At 51.4% G+C, this 18,755-nt stretch overlaps 1 protein-coding gene across 1 annotated transcript in view; it reads left to right on the forward strand.

Moving 5' to 3' along the window:
* LOC111161841 (complement C3) overlaps positions 1 to 14,947 on the forward strand; it is a 34,152-nt gene extending 19,205 nt beyond the window's left edge. The window contains exons 23-41 of the mRNA XM_022525848.1: positions 48 to 134; positions 758 to 961; positions 1,684 to 1,759; positions 2,037 to 2,196; positions 3,060 to 3,158; positions 6,452 to 6,608; positions 8,094 to 8,257; positions 9,104 to 9,262; positions 9,415 to 9,474; positions 9,595 to 9,685; positions 9,810 to 9,861; positions 11,310 to 11,397; positions 11,499 to 11,588; positions 13,389 to 13,494; positions 13,791 to 13,880; positions 14,039 to 14,119; positions 14,362 to 14,445; positions 14,542 to 14,677; positions 14,769 to 14,947. Coding sequence (XP_022381556.1) covers positions 48 to 134; positions 758 to 961; positions 1,684 to 1,759; positions 2,037 to 2,196; positions 3,060 to 3,158; positions 6,452 to 6,608; positions 8,094 to 8,257; positions 9,104 to 9,262; positions 9,415 to 9,474; positions 9,595 to 9,685; positions 9,810 to 9,861; positions 11,310 to 11,397; positions 11,499 to 11,588; positions 13,389 to 13,494; positions 13,791 to 13,880; positions 14,039 to 14,119; positions 14,362 to 14,445; positions 14,542 to 14,677; positions 14,769 to 14,910 — 2,126 coding nt within the window. The 3' untranslated portion in view covers positions 14,911 to 14,947. The remainder of the gene's footprint in view (positions 1 to 47; positions 135 to 757; positions 962 to 1,683; positions 1,760 to 2,036; positions 2,197 to 3,059; positions 3,159 to 6,451; positions 6,609 to 8,093; positions 8,258 to 9,103; positions 9,263 to 9,414; positions 9,475 to 9,594; positions 9,686 to 9,809; positions 9,862 to 11,309; positions 11,398 to 11,498; positions 11,589 to 13,388; positions 13,495 to 13,790; positions 13,881 to 14,038; positions 14,120 to 14,361; positions 14,446 to 14,541; positions 14,678 to 14,768) is intronic.
* The last annotated feature ends 3,808 nt before the right edge of the window (positions 14,948 to 18,755 follow it).

Genomic DNA, 18,755 nt, shown 5'->3' on the forward strand with positions numbered 1-18,755 from the left:
CTGGTGGGAGACGGCCGTTGCCATCCTTCTCTCCTTTTCCGCGGCAGGGGGAGAGCAGAAAGTGCACATCCGTGCGGCAGACCTCAGCGACCAAGTCCCAGACACGGATTTGGAGACCAGGATCGTCCTGCAAGGTGAGCCGCCACTGACTGGCCCTGACCCCGGGAGGCACGACCCTGGAGAAGGGAATGCAGTCCCACCTAATTCTGGGGCTATTTATTACTATGCTTCCCCTCTCCACTTCCACTAGGACAGCTGGCCACCTCCTTGATGGGTTTTACAGAAGACCCCAGGCAGTATTTAGTTCAGCAAATAGCTTTTGCAAATAAAGAAATTTAAATGAGAAACAGTATAGTTCAAGAGTGGGAAATTTTGGAACTTAAATACCTGGGATGGAGGAGTTTCGCAAGAAGGGAAACGAAGTCGCTGGAAAGGCACCTTGCAAGCAGTAAGGTTTGGGGTAGAGATGCTTGGTTTCCTCATCTGTGATGGGGGTGAATAATGGTACCTATATCAAAGGGGCCTTGAGAGAATTAAATGAGATACTAGAGAGGTTCTCTAGAACAGCACTTGGCAAACAGCATGAAGCACCATTGCTCCTGGAATTAGTTTTCCACGGGTGTAACAAGAGGACTCAGGGCCCAGAGTTCTCCTATGAAGCACAAGCCTGTTTGGAGCCTGGGATCACTGGTCACAGCCCTGACCCTCCTCACCCCACCCCATGGTGCTTGAGCACGGTCCTCCCACCCGGCTGCAGGGACCCCGGTGGCTCAGATGACAGAGGACGCCATCGATGGGGACCGTCTGAAGCACCTCATCGTGACCCCGTCGGGCTGCGGGGAGCAAAACATGATTGGCATGACGCCTACCGTCATCGCGGTGCATTACCTGGACCAGACGGAGCAGTGGGAGAAGTTCAGCCTGGAGAAGCGGCAAGACGCCTTGGAGATCATCAAGAAGGGTGAGCCCGCGGGGCGCCTGGGTGGCTCAGTGGGTTAAGCCTCTGCCTTCAGCTCAGGTCATGATCCCAGTCCTGAGATGGAGCCCCGCATCGGGCTCTCTGCTCAGCGGGAAGCCTGCTTCCCCCTCTCTCTCTCTCTGTCTGTCTCTCTGCCTCCTTATGATCTCTCTGTCAAATATATAAATAAAAATCTTAAAAAAAAAAAAAAGAAGAAGAAGAAGAAGAAAAAAGAAGGGTGAGCCCACGTTGGAGACCCGCCCCCCCCCCTTCCCCCCCCTTCCCAAGATGTATGCTCCTTGAGACCCTGCCCCCCATCGAGGCCCCGCCCCTCCTTGAAGCCCCTCTCCGATCTGGACCCCTTCTTCTCAAAGACCTCCCAGTGGACCTTTCCCCTCTCTGAGACCCTGGGCCCCTCTGAGCCCTAGGAGCTCCCTCTCTCACTGAAGCCCCTTCTCCCTGAACCCCTTTGAGACCGTTCTCCTCTCAGAAGCCCTCTCCTCTGAGAACTCCCTCCTCCTTTTCTCTCTGATCGCAGCACCCTCTGAGTCCCTTCGTCTTTTAGGAGCTCCTGTGCCTTCCCGCCAGACTTCCCTGCTCCTGGCTGAGCCCCCTCTTTCCTCTCGGACCCCCTATCCTCTAAGTCCCTCCCCTGACATACCCATGGCAGGCACCGCCTCCACTCAGCCCCTGCTCCTAGGGTGACTCTTCTCGCTTCCCTGCAGGGTACACCCAGCAGCTGGCCTTCAGACAAGGCAACTTGGCCTTCGCGGCCTTCAAGGACCGGGCACCCAGCACCTGGCAAGTCATTCTGGTACCCCACAGAGTGGGGCAGCCTGGGGTGGTCCCGGGGAGCCTCGTCCACACAGCCCTGTGCCCAGTACTAGAGCTCCGGCCCTGCAGAGGCGAGTGGTCTGCCATCATCAAGCGCCTCCCCACAGCTAGGCTGGGTCTGCACTTAGAGGGGGGAAGCGGGGCCAGCCCGGCCAGGCCCTGCCCCTCCCTGCTCACTGGTGTGCTGAAATGGCAGTCTCTGGATCCCAGAGGCAATTGACTCACGCTCTGTGCCCACCGTCAGGTTGACAGCCTACGTGGTCAAGGTCTTCTCTTTGGCCACCAACCTCATCGCCATCGATTCCCAGGTCCTCTGTGGGGCAGTCAAATGGCTGATCATGGAGAAGCAGAAGCCCGACGGGATCTTCCACGAGGATGGGCCAGTGATTCACCAAGAGATGATTGTAAGAGGCAGGAGTTCAGGGCAGGCTGGGGAAGGGGCGCCCAGAAGTCCCAGGATAGACAGGAGAAAACACTACCCCTTGGCCTGGAGTTTCGCTCTTCCAGTGCAAAGACCAGAGACCTTCAGAGTCCAGGGCAAAACCAAAGTCCTTCTCCCTTCACTCTGCCAGCAGCAGTAGCATCGCCTGCAAACTTGTTAGTAATGCATGTCCTCAGGCTGGACCCTAGGTGCATGGAATCAGAAACTTTAGGGAGAGGGCCTAGGAATCAGTTTCTACAAACCCTACCCGACCCCACCTGCATGATGCTGATGCGTGCATAAGTTAGAGAATCACTGCCTTAGCCTGAACTTTCAGGTGTCCAGTCTCACAGCTGTCCTCCTACCCCCATCCATACTCCATCTGTACTACTAGAATCCTTGCTCTCTCCTGCCACAGGGCCTTTGCACATGCTGTCCCCACTGCCTAGCATGCTAACTCCATCATCCCCCCAGCAACATCTTTCCTGATCTCCCCAACTGAGTCACACTCCCATTGTCCACTCTCACTCCCACACCCACTTCTCCTGCACAGCACTTATCAGTCTGTAATGATATATCTTTTGGTGAACTGGTTGGTTCATGTCTGTCTCCCCTACCACACGGAAAGCTCCATGAGGGTTGGGCTAGTGTCTGGTTCTTTCCCACCATCTTATTCACAGCACCAGTGACATGGGCTGAGTGAATGAACACTGAAGAGAGTGGCCTCCTAAGGAGACGCTGAGGAGAGGCTCAGCTCTGCCTTGACCTACTCACCCGGCAAGGTGATTGGTCACCAAATGGGAACACACTGGTGACCCTATCCTTGTTTCCTGCTTCCTATTCTAGGGTGGCTCCCGGGATTCTAAGGAGAAGGAGGTGTCCCTCACAGCCTTTGTCCTCATTGCACTGAAAGAGGCTGAAGATATTTGCGAAGGACAGGTCAATGTAAGTGTTTGCCATCCTCCCCTCCCCAGGGCACATCCACCTTGGAGGTGAGGTGTTACATTTGGGTGATTCTCCATCCTCCCCAGTGCAATAACAACCACCACAGCGGCCATAATAATACCCAGCATTCGGGGGTCATTAACTAGGATGCTCATATAAGATCTTCCTATGGTTAAGTCCTGTAATCCTTGTAAGAGCCTAAGAGGTAGGCTACTCTTCTTATCCCCAATTTGCAGAAGAGAAAACTGAGACACAAAGAGATCAAAGAGCAGGTCCTTTCTCCCTGCTTTACCATTTTCAGAGAGTTCTCACCAATGTCAACCAAAGCCCCCTCAGCCTACTTTCCACATCACTCCCATCTGATAGTGCCTTGTATCCTTGCTGCTTCCCTAAAGAAAACTCACAACAGAGAGCTAATAAAACATCAAGACTATTTTCTTAGTCTGAGAGATCTTTTTAGGAAATTTTCTTTTCCTTCCTAATTTTTTTTAAAGATTTATTTATTTACTTTAGAGAGAGAACATGGGGGAGAGAGGGAGAGGGAGAGAATCTCAAGCAGGCTCCCTGATAAGCACAGAGGCCCTATGCAAGGCTCCATCTCAGGACCCTGAGATCTGACCTGAGCCAAAATCCAGAGTCAGGTGTTTCAGCTATCCAGGTGCCTGTCTTTTAGGAAATTTTCAAAGGAACCATGATCCTTAAAGGGAAATGATTAAAAATGTTGTCTTATGGCTATTTCCTTTTCCTCTGGTTTTGGCTTTGAAGGGGAGAAACTTAGAAAGATGGGCTTCTGAGAGTCCCTGTAATTGCCCTATTTGCTTTGTCCTGGGTTTTTAAGAGTGGCATGTTTGACCTTTAGCTTACCAAGTCCAGAAGCCCAGGATCTCACGTCAGCCAGCTGCTTGTCCCTTAGTTGGAACCCAGAAAAGAGATGGAGCCGGGGTGGGAGGGGGGTAATCTTTAGTGCCCAAGAGGAACCCAGGCCCTTCTGTGCCAAATAATTCCTTTTTCTCTGCCACCCACCCAGCCGAGTAGAATGTGGCTGGCTGCCTTCTTTGGGGGAATAGCCTAACCAAGGCTATCAGATCCCCGGGGAATGGTTCTTTTTTTTTTTTTTTTTAAGAGTTTATTTATTTAGTTAATAGAGAGAGAGAGTGAGCACAAGTAGGGGGAGCAGCAGGCAGAGGGAGAGGGAGATACAGGCTCCCTGCTGAGCAGGAAGTCCCATGGGGGACTTGATCCCAGGACTCTGGCAGACGCTTAACGACTGAGCCCCCCAGGAGACCCCCAGGGACTGGTTCTGATTGGCTCCATCATGCTCATGTGATCACAACTGGGCCAATCAGCTGAGGCCAGGAGTAGGTCTTACTGGCAAATATGGCCACTTCCATTGTGGCATGTGAATGAAAGAAAAGTTCCTACAAAAGTCAGAAGTAGATGAAGGAGAGGTAGCTGGACAGGCAAAAGGGTTAGTTTCTATTACAACACAGCAATATTTGGCCTCCCTGCTCAGCGGGAGCCTGTTTCTCCGACTCCCTCTGCTCCTGTGCTCTCTCTCTCTCTCACTCACTCTCTCAAATAAATAAATAAAATCTTTTAAAAAATTAAATCATAGAAGTTTACATTTAAGTAAATTAGACGATGCATTAAACATTAAAAAACAGGTAAAGGGACGCCTGGGTGGCTCAGTTGGTTAAGCAGCTGCCTTCGGCTCAGGTCATGATCCCAGCGTCCTGGGATCGAGTCCCACATCGGGCTCCTTGCTCAGCAGGGAGCCTGCTTCTCCCTCTGCCTCTGCCTGCCATTCTGTCTGCCTATGCTTGCTCTCTCTCTCTCTCTCTCTCTCTCTCTGACAAATAAATAAATAAAATCTTTTAAAAAAAAAAACAGGTAAAAAAAAAACACTCAAAACTCATCACTTCCTAATTATTCACTTTCATCATTATCCTTGGTACATCCATACATCTCGAGGTTCTTTGCACACGTATATGGTGGAAATACTATCAAACGCTGTGCTACTGCCCACCTCTTCCCAACTCTGCGTTCACTGCCTCCACATCCGTAGTTTGAAATTGGCCACGGTTGTATTTACACCATGAAAATCCGCAAACACTACAGATCGAGTCTTCCTCTACCCCTCCTCTCTCTGGGTCTCAGTATTCTCATCTGTGCAGTAGGAATGATGATAAAAATAGACTGGCATACATTTGCAACCACGTGGATGGAACTAGAGGGTATTATGCTTAGCGAAATAAGTCAATCAGAGAAAGACAATTATCATATGATCTCTCTGATATGAGGAAGTTGAGAGGCAATGTGGGGGGGGTTGGGGGATAGGAAAGGAATAAATGAAACAAGATGGGATCAGGAGGGAGACAAACCATAAGAGACTCTTAATCTCACAAAACAAACTGAGGGTTGTGGGGGTGGGGGTGGGGGTAGGGAGAGGGAGGTGGGGTTATGGACATTGGGGAAGGTATGTGCTATGGTGAGTGCTGTGAAGTGTGTAAACCTGGCGATTCACAAACCTGTACCCCTGGGGCTAATAATACATTATATGTTAATTTTAAAAATTAAAAAAGAGGGGCGCCTGGGTGGCTCAGTGGGTTAAGCCGCTGCCTTCGGCTCAGGTCATGATCCCAGGTCCTGGGTTCAAGCCCCGCATCGGGCTTTCTGCTCAGCGGGGAGCCTGCTTCCTCCTCTCTCTCTGCCTGCCTCTCTGCCTGCTTGTGATTTCTGTCAAATAAATAAATAAAATCTTTAAAAAAAAAATTGAAAAAGAATAGACTGGCATATATAGTAAGTGTTAGCTAGGAAGCTGATGATGAGACAAGAGGCACTCCCAGCAGGATGCTGAATCATTCACACTAGCTCACAAGTGCCTATCTGAGACATCTCTTCTCCACTCCATGTTCAGGCATGTCATGGTGGTAGCTTGAAACTGACCACAGTGGGAGTATTTCCCTTACAGTAACTGGAGATCTGTAAACTAGCCACCCTCCTCCCCTACCCCCAAACACACACTGGAGGCCTTAAGCAGCTACCAGGACCCCGCTGGTTATATAAACTGTCCCCGGCACCTTTTAGATATTCAACAACAAGGCAGCTCATGGTGACTAAAATGTCTGGAAAACCCAGTGGGGGTGTGGGAGAGGGAAGATCGATCCAAGACAGATGTGTCCCAAGGACAGAAACCATCCTGGTACCCAAGAAGTGGTGCCTTTGTGATCCTTACCAGCTCTCTGTGGCAGTAATGTCCACCTTACCAAAGTACTCGATCCTCTTTCTTATAGAGCCTGCCGGGCAGCATCAATAAGGCAGGACAGTATCTTGAAGCCCACTACGAGAACCTGCAGAGATCCTATTCTGTGGCCATTGCTGGCTATGCCCTCGCCCAGATAGGCAAGCTGGAGGGAAACCTCCTCAGAAAATTCCTGAGGACAGCCAAAGGTGAGGGGCAGCCTAACGAGGTAAAAGAAGAATGCATGGCTGGGGCTGGGGGAGGCCATCTTGAACTGGCATGCGGGGGGCTAAGCTGTGCTGCAATGGGCAGCTTCAAGGAGAGCTGGAGTGGATGGTGCTAAGCCATGCTGGGTGGATGGCTCTGAGGTGTGCAAAGTTCTCATTGTAAGCTCCACGAGAAGGTCCATGGCCTCCTTCATTCAACAAGTGTGTATTGAGCACTTGCTATGACCCAGGAGCAAGGACGTGGGCTCTGACATCAGACAGACCCCAATTCAGATCCCACTCTGCCATGTTCTCATTTTGTACAAGTCACTGAACCTCTCTGGTCCTCATCTTAAGATGATATTTACATCATAGGTGGTTGTGAAGATTGAACAAGTAATGCAGGTAGAAGGTCTAGCACCCCGTAAGGGCTCTATCATTCCTGTTGTCCTAACATTAACATTATCTCAAGGGTCTTTGGGATTAGACAAGATGATGCCATAGGCAATTTAGCACAGTGCCTGGCACCTAGTGAGCACTTAATCGTTGGTTCCAGTGATGATCTATACCAGGTTTGCCCTGATTGATGGAACATATGTCAAGAAACATGATGTAACATATACTGAAGTGGTTTAACACAACACAAGTTTGTTGTTCATGGATGGATCTCCTCCATATACTAATGCCCAGATCCCAGCCTCTATCTCCTCATGGCTCTGCCACTCCAGGTCCTTGGAACCCACTCCATCCAAGTAGAAGGGAAAAGAGTCAGGAGGATTATGCAAAGGACGTAGACCAGGCATGGAAGGGGTCCCTGTCACTGCCAGTGCCCATTCCATTGTCCAGAGCTCCATCATGTGGACATACCTGCCTGCAAAGATATGTGGGAGATGTAGTCCAACTGTGTGCCCAGGAAGAGGAGGGAATGGTTCTTAATAACAATCTCTGCCATAACTACTTTCTTAGGCACCTGGGACATCATAGTGAATACAGTATAGCCCCTGCCATCATGGGCCCACACTCCAGTTGAGGAAAGAAGTGAGTTAATACATTGCTATGGAGCATGATAATGCTGGAACAAGAGAGTGCAGGATGTTTTGAGAGACAGAAGGAAGGACAGGGGTCTGTCACTCAGTCTTGGGGTACCACTGAAGTCAAATTGTGCAGGCTGGGATTAACAGGAGTTAAGTGGAGAAAAGGTTCTCCAAGTAGAGGGAACAGAATATCAAAAGACTCAGAGGGAATAATGAGCATGGACAGTTTCGGGAATCTCCTGTAGCTCAGTGGGGGTACAGTTGAGAATTCAAGTGGAAGAGTAAAGGTTAATGAGAGAAGAGAGTGAGGCAGGAGCCAGCAGGTTGAGGGCCTTGCATATAAGGATACTTGAACACCAAGAAGTCTAGGGGTTGTCTTCTTCTGAGCTTTCTCTGAGCCATCTCCAGGCTGGACAGAGCAGTGAGCATGGGGCGGTGGGGGTTCTCTCCACAGACAAGGAACGCTGGGAGGAGCCTAATCAGAAGCTCTATAGTGTGGAAGCCACATCCTACGCCCTCTTGGCCCTGCTGCTGCTCAAAGACTTTGACTCCGTGCCTCCTGTCGTGCGCTGGCTCAATGAGCAGAGATACTACGGAGGTGGCTATGGCTCCACCCAGGCAAGTGACCCCATATCCCCCAGGCACCTGCATGCCTACTTCCTCTGGCCTCCCACTGGCCTCCAAGAGAAGACACTGAGACTGAGGGGAAATCCTTTCCCACAAGCCAGAGGGGCTGGAGTGGATTTGAGAGATCAGGCTTTTTCAGTTGTAAACCCACCTGTGGGATCTGGACTACATTCTGAATGCCCCAAGCTATGTTCTGAGCCTCCAGGTATCTAGACCAGGTTCTCAGCTCCACCCAACTCCATGTTAGCTCGTCTTCCTGTGGGTTCTAGACCAGGTCCTCAGCTCCACCAGACTCCATGTTAGCTCGTCTTCCTGTGGGTTCTAGACCAGGTCCTCAGCTCCACCAGACTCCCAGCCTTTCTCTCCCTGGTGGGTTCTAGGCCATGGTTTCAAAAACCTCAGTCTCCAGTTTGACCCCCTTTCTTTCTGGCAAGCTGTCAGTCATACTCTCAGTATCCCTTTTGGATTCTAGATCATATGGTCAGTGACCCCAGGCTTCGACTGCATTCTTTTTTCACAAGTGGGTTCTAAACACATTTTCATTTGGCTCCAAACTCTTACCTTAGACTCTCCTCTGGATGAGTCTGGGCCACATTCTCGGTATTGCTACAGCCTCAGTCTTACGCCTGCAATTTCTGGTGAATTCAAGACTTGTTGTCAGTGTCTCCAAGTTCTGATCTAAGCCTCTATCCCTTGGAGAATCTGGAGCATGTCCTCAGTGTCTAACAACCCACAATCTCATCCTTACCCTCTCTGGGTGTGGGGGTGGCATCCTAGGCTACAGTCTTAGTGCCCCCTCCCTCTGATCTGAGTCTCTTCCTCTCTCTTGGGTTCTAGGCCACCTTCATGGTATTCCAAGCCTTGGCCCAATACCAGAAGGATGTCCCTCGCCACAAGGACTTGAACCTGGAGGTGTCCATCAACCTGCCCAGCCGAAACAATGATATCAAGCACCGCATCCTCTGGGAGTCTGCTAGCCTCCTGCGGTCAGAAGAGGTACAGTGGCCTAGCCAAACCCTCCTTACTTTCACCCTTACTTTCACACCAGCCAGGGTTTGCCAGAGGCAGGAGGGAGAGCAGATGATTACTATACCCAGGGGAAGGCTTCGTTCCCAACATCCTCTCTTCTTTCTCCCTACTCCCCGCAGACCAAGAAAAATGAGAATTTCGAAGTGATAGCTAAAGGAAAAGGAGAAGGCACCTTGTCGGTAAGACACAGGAACACACATTCACTTGACCCACCACTTTCTCTCAACCCCTCTGCCCCAGAGGGACCCTCTCCTCAACTCAGGTGGGCTGACACTTCATTGCCCGCACTATTCCACCAGGTGGTGACAATGTACTATGCCAAGCTCAAAAGCCAAGTCTCCTGCCAGAACTTTGACCTCAGGGTTAACATTCAACGAGTCCCTGATGATGGTAAAGGGAGTAAAGCCCCTACCTGTTATCCTTCCCCTAACCCCATTCTAATGTCTGCCCCCACTCTTGAATCAGGACCCAGGGACCCCCCCCCCTCCCATTTTTCTGTCTTCTGTGTTTCTAGGCAAGAAACCTCAGGATGCCAAGAGCACCATGCGCCTTGACATCTGTACCAGGTTAGTGATGATAGCTCACTGGGGGATCCTCTTGACCATTCCTCTGTCCATAACAAGACTTCTCACGAATAATATTTGCGGTACCTAATCCTTTCCAAGAGCGCATTGTGCATCTGGTATTGTGTGAAGTCTCCCAAAGAGGTAGATGCCACGGACACAGTCCTCACTGCACTCAGCAGTCCGAGACTAGCCGTGACCACAGAGGCGAGACGGTACAAGCAATCCCAACAATCAATGGGGGAAGTTACAGTTGTTCCATGACCTTGAAAGTGTTTTATCACAACATCGAAAACTCTCATATTGCCAGTTATAAAGATACAGAGAAATGAAAATGACAGTAAGACGAGAATTTGTTTAGGATGCTGTAAATGAAAACATCAGAACATTGAGATGGAAGTGATTTTTTTTTTCTCCTTTGTAAAACACTTATCAAAAGAACTGTGGTTGGAAAGCACCTCCTTCCTCCTCTTTGTGTAACTTAGGTTACGGATAAAGCAGGCATCCTTCCTATGAAGTTGTGAATTGTCATGTTCCTTTCTGAGTTAGGTCAGCTTCCAACACTTAATCCTTGCAGTGGCCAGTGTCACGAGATACCCAAGAGTGATGGCTGCATCTCTGCCAGCGTTGCTTCCTCTGGGACAGCTGCACCTTTGGTCAAAGCCATTCTTCTCGCTTGTGTTGATGGGCTCATCTTCCCCCAGGTTCCTCCCACTGCATAGCCGGCCTCTCAAATGGCAGCAGGGGGGACATTCCCGCAGCCTGCTGTTTTTTCTCAAGCTCCGTTTGTGTGCTATTCAAATTTTACGTCCAGCAGTACCCGCTTTAACCTGTCTTCATTTCTGTGCCGTGCTTTCATCTTTGTTGGCTAGTTCCCTCTTTCAATGACTCATTTACCCAAAACGTCAGGTGCGTTGATGAAGAATTAACACAACCACAGGCCACGCTATCAGTGCATGAACTGACTAATGGCGGCTCAGTGAGTTGGCACCGACGGACTTGAAAGAAGTGACGTGATTGGTCATTGACTGTGATGAGCATCTGTTATTTGCAAAGCGATTGGTGGACTGGAGAGCTAGAAACAAGATTCGTACTTTATGCAGTTGTGATTACTGTACCCCGGTGTTACTGAGCTAGACCATGGTAACATTTTCTTGTCTTTATTTTCTAGAAGAACTGAGGCATGGAGAGGGCAAGGGACTCATCAGATGTCATATAGAGCTGGAATTTGAACCCATGCAATTGGGCTCTAGAGCCTGAGCTGTTAGTCGCCTTGACCATCATACTGCCTTTCCCTTAGTCCCTTTGGGGAATGTTTCCTAAAATCTAATATTGCTCTGTGCTGCTATGTGGGAACTAGGAACCTCTGATCAGACCCCCCTTGTCCAGGAACTGACCCCCAGGGCTGACCCCACCCTGGGACCTGACTGTCCTCTCTCTGCCCCAATCAGGTACCTGGGACCAGTGGATGCTGCCATGTCGATCCTGGATATATCCATGATGACTGGCTTTTCTCCTGACATTGATGACCTCAATGATGTATGAAGGGCTTGTGGGTTTGGGGGCTGGGATCAGTGGGAAGAACTCTGGGGTCTGGAAGAAGACTAAGGAGGATTTTCACAATTCCTACCCTTCCCCAGTTGAGCGGCAGTGTCGAGAAATACTTCTCTAAGTACGAGCTGGACAATAAGCTGTCCAATAAGAACACCCTCATCCTCTACCTGGACAAGGTAAAGCCTCCAATGGGTACCTGACTCCTAGCTGGCTGTCCTTCCTCTGGGTCAGGCCAGGCCCAGGCTAGGGGAGATGGGGTCCCTACTGCTGGGTGGTGGAGAAAGGGGCATGTGGGAAAAGGTGGTCAACCCAGGTCCTTTATAAGCATCCTACCTTCTGACCACTCATGTCCAAACCTCATCTTATGTTTTCTTCCTCCAACTTCTTCCCATGAGAGCCTTAAGCAACCACTGAAAAGAGCCACTTTGGTTTAAAAGATCAAGTGCTCAGTGGTGAACAAGGATTTCCCTTGCTCCCCATTTCCTGGCATTTCTCTCTCTTCTTCATATCTCCCCATCTGACCTCTCACTCTTTTTTATCTCCAACACGACCTGAGCTTCCTCCTCTCCCTTACTTACGTCTTCCTGCTTTGCTATCCTCATATTCTCCCTGCTCAGTCCTGATGCCCCTCACCTCATACTAGTCAGCATAAGTAACACTAGCTACTATAACAAAACTCCCAAGAATATATGGGGATCCCAGACTTGTGTTTCTCACTCATGCCAAGTCTAGTTGGTGTGGGAGGTTAAGGCAAGAGCCTTCTGTTCCAAAATTAAAAAAAAAAAAAAAAAAAGAGCCTTCTGTTCCACACAGTCACTTGGGGATCCACATGTCTTCCATCCTGGAGCTCTAATCCCTAGGATCTTAGAGTGGTCTACTGGACCCATTCTTTCTAGAAGAAAAGAGGATTGTGCATGAGATGGGCATTGACATTTTCTTGTATTTTAATTTTTGTACATTTAAATGTTTATGTAATTTCAACCTTATGGGGAAATGGCAGAGCAACAGAACACAGGTCCACACTCCCACCCGAATTCACTGTTAGCCTTTTCCTTCAAATACACCTATCACATGCACATACATATGTCTACATATTTCTTATTCTCTCTCTCTCTCTTTATCTTTATTTTTTCGGCTTTAGTGAGATGTAACTGACTTGTAACACTGTGTAAGCTTAAGGTGTATAACATAATGAGTTGATGTATACATATATTGGGAAATGATCACCATAATAAATTAGGGTGATTATGATCACCATAATAAAGTTGCTTAACACATCCATTACCTCAGCTATCTCATACCTTTATTTGACAGAGAGAGAGAGGGATCACAAGTAGGCAGAGAAACAGGCAGAGATAGAGGGGGAAGCAGGCTCCCTGCCGAGCAGAGAGCCTGATGCGGGGCTCGATCCCAGGACCCTGGGATCATGACCTGAGTCGAGGCAGAGGCTTAACCCAACCTCGCCCCAAGATTTTATCTATTTATTTGAGAGAGCGAGACAGAGATAGCAAGAGGGAGCACAAGTGGGGAGGAGAGGGAGAAGAAGGCTCCCCGCTGAGCTGGGAGCCCAGTGCAGGACTCAAACCCAGGACCCTGAGATCATGACCCGAGCTGAAGGCAGACATTTAACCAATGGAGCCACCCAGGTGTCCCAGCAACTTTTAAATAACTATTCAGTATCGTTAAGCATGGGATGTTTTTATGGACATAGATAGCAGTCCGTTGGCCAGAACTCAATCACATGGCCACTCTTGGGAAGGAAGGAGGCCAACAAGTGCAGTCTAGTTGCGAGCCTTGGAGAACCAGAACATGAATTTTTTTGAAGTGCTCATAAATCTTTTGGCAGAGCTTCCTCTGCTTCCTTCCACCCTCCCCACCCATATCCCACCTTCATCCTTCATTTTCTCCAACCCCCAGTACCCATGCCGGTCTCCCTTCCGTGTCATCCCACTGACCAGCCTCCTTCTTCCCCACAGATCCCACATGAGCGCGAGTTCTGTATATCCTTCAGAGTGCACCAGTACTTCAATGTGGGGCTGGTCCAGCCTGGATCAGTCAAGGTCTACTCCTATTACAACCTAGGTGAGCAGCTGACCTGGGACCTGGGGTTTGAGGGTCCCCGGGATCTGAAAGGTGGGGGGTGCTGAGGGTCCCAGGGTTGGAGACCTACGATCTCCAGGTCCGAGGGCCCCAGGACTGGGGACCTGCCATCTCCAGGTCCAAGGGCCCCAGGGTGGGGGACCTGCCATCTCCAGGTCCGAGGGTCCTAGGGTTGGGGACCTACCATCTCCAGGTCTGAGGGACTGGAATCCAAGCCTCCCGGCTCTCTGGGCTGGAGGCCCGAGCCCTCTGACCCTTCCGCACCACTACGCCCACAGATGAGAACTGTGTCCGGTTCTACCACCCGGAGAAAGACGACGGCTTACTGAGCAAACTCTGCCACCAGGACTTGTGTCGCTGTGCTGAGGGTGGGCACAGGGGGGTTGAGGAGGGGTGACCACACTCCCTGGATCCTCCTTCCTTCCGGGGTGGGGGGGGGACCGCACCCAGAGGAATGGACCCAGGAGTGAGGAGTCCTGGATGAGACATAGGGTATAGCCGTGCCCCCCTATCATCCACCCTGCAGAGAACTGCTTCATGCACCAGGCAGACAAGGTCACTGAGGCGTACCGGCTGGACAAGGCCTGCGAGCCGGGCGTGGACTACGGTAAGCGGGTATACGCACACGTGAGCACGTGTGAGCAGCAGTGTGTGTGGCTGTGGTTGTGCACAGGACTGTAGTCATAGGTGGCTGTGTATAGGATTGTGTGTGGCGGATGGGTTGGGCAGGGGCAGGGACTGTTGCAGGACGGGCTGTGATCCTGCATGGATCACATTGTGGGGGGAGGCCCAGTGCGCAGGTGCGCTTGTAGGTGAGGGTGACCCGCACGCCCCCCCCCCCCCCCGCAGTGTACAAGACCAGGCTCCTCAGGAAGGAGCCCTCGGAAGACTTTGACGACTACATCATGGTCATCGACCAGATCATCAAATCAGGTCAGCCCTGCACTCTGCCTTCTGCCACACAGTCCCGCCCGCTTCCTCCCAGTTCCCTCCGGCCGCGGTGCTCAGCTCCCACTGCCTGCCCTCCAGGCTCTGACGAGGTGCGGGAAAAGGAAGAACGCAGGTTCATCAGCCACATCAAGTGCAGAGAAGCCTTGAAGCTGAAGGAGGGGAAGCGCTACCTCATGTGGGGCATTTCCTCCGACCTGTGGGGAGAGAAACCCAAGTGAGTGCCAGCCCGGTGCCTGCCCAGGGTCGCCCCGCCCTCCCAGCTCCGCCCTGCCCCTGACCTGTCCTGCCTCCCCCTCCCCCACCAGCATCAGCTACATCATCGGCAAAGACACGTGGGTCGAGCTGTGGCCCGAGGCTGAAGAATGCCAGGACGAGGAGAATAAGAAACAGTGCCAAGAGTTGGCCAACTTCGCGGAGGACATGATCGTCTACGGCTGTCCCAACTGACCCCTCCCCGCTTCCCCACAATAAAGGCGCAGTCATATGCCGCGTGTCTCCCCGTGTGGGAAGGTCTTTGACAGGGAAAGAGGCAGCTGTAATCCCCCGCTCCCTCACCAGCAACTCCCCTCGGCTCCATCCTGAAGCCGCACCCAGTTCCTGCCTGCGTTCCCCTTGTGGGGTGCCCTCCCTCCGCCCCCCTGCAGGGTGTCCTCCCTCCTCCCCAGGGAGCCTGCGCCTGCCCTCCTGGCCTGCACCTGCCGTTCCCCTGCCCCTCAGCCCAGCCTTCCCACCTGCGTGCTTACCTGCCCCTGCCCTTGCCCCTGCCCGTACCCTCACCTGCGTTCCTACCACCGATATTGTCATCTGAACCTTGACCTGCGGTCCCACCTACACCCCGGATAGTATCCACCTACGTTCTGGGCACTCCCGCCTGGCCCACGCCCACATCTCCCACCACAGTCTTGCCGTATCTTTACCGACTCTCTGACCCACACGCTCCTCTAGCTTCCTTTCCACCTGCCTCCCCATCCGCTTTCTCACCTGTTCTCACCCGCAGCTCGAGGGTCAACCCCATTCGCTCCCTCGCAGGCTTTCTGTGTGAGGCCGCGGTGCCCAGGAGGGGGCGGTAGGGGGCAGGCCAGGCGACATTTCCACCGGAGCTCAGGGTGAGTGAGCCAGGGAGCCAGCTGAGAGGGAAGGTCTGAGTCAGCGGTCAAAGGCGGAGAGTGCGGGGGCATTGTGGTCACAGCACCCCAGAGCTGTGTGAAGGGCAGCAGCCACAGGCAAATGGGTTCACTGGCTGCGGAGGGAAAGTGGGGTCCTAGATGCTTCTTCTGGTTAATTCCACTGCTAGGACTCTTGAGGGTGGGACCCATTCTGGGCTCTACATCACCGGAAAAGCCCTGAGCTTTGCAGTCGCCCCTTCTCAGCACCTTTCCCCTAAGACCCCCCAGGTCCTGTAAACCCCACCTCCTGATTCTAGGACTATGGGGGAAATAGATTCACAGCTAGCATCCCCCTCCCCTCTAGACCCTGATTGGCAGGGACCTCTGTCAAGGGGAGACTCCAAAATCCTCATCACTCACTAAGTGTCCCCAGCCAACCTGCCCACCCAGCTTGATGTCTTCCTTCTCATTTCTTTGCTTGCTGATTTCCCCTTTCTTCTGCCCTGGGATTCCTTTTCTTCCTTTCTTTTAGCACATGGGATGTTGTTTTGTTGGAGCACCTGTGGTCCCCGAGGATGGACAGGAGACGGTCTTTGAAACTGACATTCTAAGGACAGCATGGAGTTGATTTCAGACAGTGAGGATGTCTGAAGAGGAAAGGAGAACAGGACAGTGTGAGAATACTTGCCTATTGTGGGGCCACCAGTATAGTCCTTAGATCCAATAACAGTCATTTTCTGGGTCAACCTAGCCATGTGTCAAACATGGGTCAACCTAGTCAAACACCAGTGTAAATGTTGCTAGGTAGGTATTTTTTAGATGTGATTCACACCTATAGTCAATTGACTTTCAGGCCACACTTGAAAATGTGGGTGGGCCTCATCCAATCAGTTGAAGGGCAGCAGAGGTAAAAGATAAGATTTCCAGAGGAAGAAGGAATTCAACATAGTGGCATCGAAATTCTGCCTGAGTTTCTGGCCTTTCGACTCAAAACTGTAGCATCAACTCTTAACTGAATCTTCAGCCTGCTGGCCTCTCCTGTGGATTTTGGACTCGCTACACCCCAAAGTCACATGAGTCAAATTCCTAGGGTTCCTGGCTGGCTCAGTCAGTAGAGCATGCGACTGTTGATCTCAGGGTCATGAGTTCAAGCCCTATGTTGGGTGTGGAGCCTACTTCAAAACAAAACAAAACAAAATAAAACAAGAGCCAATTCTTTAAAATAAATTGTGTATGTGTGTAGAGAGATGATGATGATAGAGGATAGAAAGAAGAAAGAAAGAAAAAAAAATAGATGAGGCAGCTGGGTGGATCCAACTCTTGATTTTGGCTCAGGTCGTGATGTCAGGGTCATGAGATCGAGCCGCATGTGGGGTTCCACGCTCAGAGCAGAGTCAGCTTGGGATTCTCTCTATGACAGCACAGACCATGGGAGGTGGTGAGATGTTGGCCGTCGGTCAGAGAGGGGACACTGGGAGCAGAATGTGGAGCAGGCAGAGGGAAACCCCCCTTGGTGGGCATCTGTGGCTTGCTATAGTGCTCTCTCCAGAGGGTTGCTCCTGGGCAGACAGAGGGAATGGCTGCATTTGGCCCGTAGGATGTAATTGGTTAACCGCCTGGGTGCTCAGTGGGAAGCCATGGCAAGATTTTAAGCAGGGGAGAGATGAAGGCTGGCATATGTGTTTAAAAAGTTGATGGAGGGGCGCCTGGGTGGTTCAGTCATTAAGAGGCTGCCTTTGGCTCAGGTCATGATCCCAGGACTCCCAGGATCGAGTCCCGCGTCCGGGCTCCCTGTTCCACGGGGAGCCTGCTTCTCCCTCTCCCACTCCCCCTGCTTGTGTTCCCTCTCTCTGTGTCAAATAAATAAATAAAAATCTTAAAAAAAAAAAAAAAAAAGCCAGTGGAAGCTGTTCCATTCCAGGCTATAACTGAAAGACCTAGAACTGGTGCCCAGACAAATACGTGGGCACACGTGCTCCTGGCAGTGCTTCGCACCATAGCCGAAGGGTGGGAACAATAGAAACATCCCTCAGGGCGTGAGCGGGCAAGCAAAAGGCGATATGTCCATGAACTCGAACACTCCTCAGCCCTGAAACAGAAGGGAGCTCTGGCACACACCGCGACGTGGATGAAACTTGAAAACAGGACATCCAGTGAGAGAAGCCAGACGCAAAAGACCATACGTTGCCTGTTTCTGCTTTTATGAACTCTCTGGAATGTTCTGAACAGGTGACTCCGTAGAGCAGGAAAGCGGACTAGCGGTTGCCCAAGGCTGGGGGGGGCCCAGGGGTCGGGAGTGGCCGCTTTATGGGAAGGGGTTCACCTTTCCAGGCGCTGAAGACGTCTGGGAAGGAGATAGAGTCGCCTGACATTGTAAATATCCTAAATGCCATTGAGCTGCTGGCTTCAAAATGGTTAGTTTTATGTGATGTGAATTTCACCTCCATAAAATTAAATTAAGTTAAAACTATAATAAAATAAGCTCACGCTAGGTAGAGGGCAGAGAATGAATTACGAGATGGCAAGAGGGAAAGAGAGTGTAGAGCCACAAACCAGAACCGGCCAGAGCCAGAATCGGCAGGTTGGGCCGCTGTAACGAGACCCCTACACTGGGGGAGGCAGTGGCGGGAGGGGGCGGGGGCCTTAAACAACAGACATTTATTTCTCAGCGTTCTGGAGGCTGGGGGTCTGAGAGGCGGGTGCCAGTGTGGTTGGGCTCTGGTCAGGGCTCTCTTCCCGGCTTGCAGACCCAAAAAGAGAGCAGATCCCCCAGTAGGGCACTCATCCCATTCCAGAGGACTCCACATTCATGACCTAGTCCCCTCCCCCAAGACCCCACCGCCAGATACCGTCACTTTCAGGATCGGGACTTCAGCAGAGGACTGGGGGAGGGAAACAAACAGTCCACAGCACTCGGGCAAGGTGGGAACAGTGGGTATACCCACGGGGGGCTTGGGTGGAGGTCTGCCTTGGAGACTGAGTCACCGGGGCTTTGCTGAAAGGTGGGATGTGAGGGATGAGAAAAGACGGGGCTACACAGGCTAATTCAGGGCGCCCCCCAGGACAACTCCCAGACCAATAGTTCCACCACCTGACTGTGAGTTCCCATTAAAGCTTGCATGCACACATGCATGCACACACACGCACGCACACACACACACACACCCCCTACGGAAATCACTCTTG

Source organism: Enhydra lutris, unplaced genomic scaffold (assembly GCF_002288905.1).
Source record: "Enhydra lutris kenyoni isolate GAN:26980312 unplaced genomic scaffold, ASM228890v2 scaffoldscaffold86, whole genome shotgun sequence".
In the NCBI taxonomy this organism is placed as follows: domain Eukaryota; kingdom Metazoa; phylum Chordata; class Mammalia; order Carnivora; family Mustelidae; genus Enhydra; species Enhydra lutris.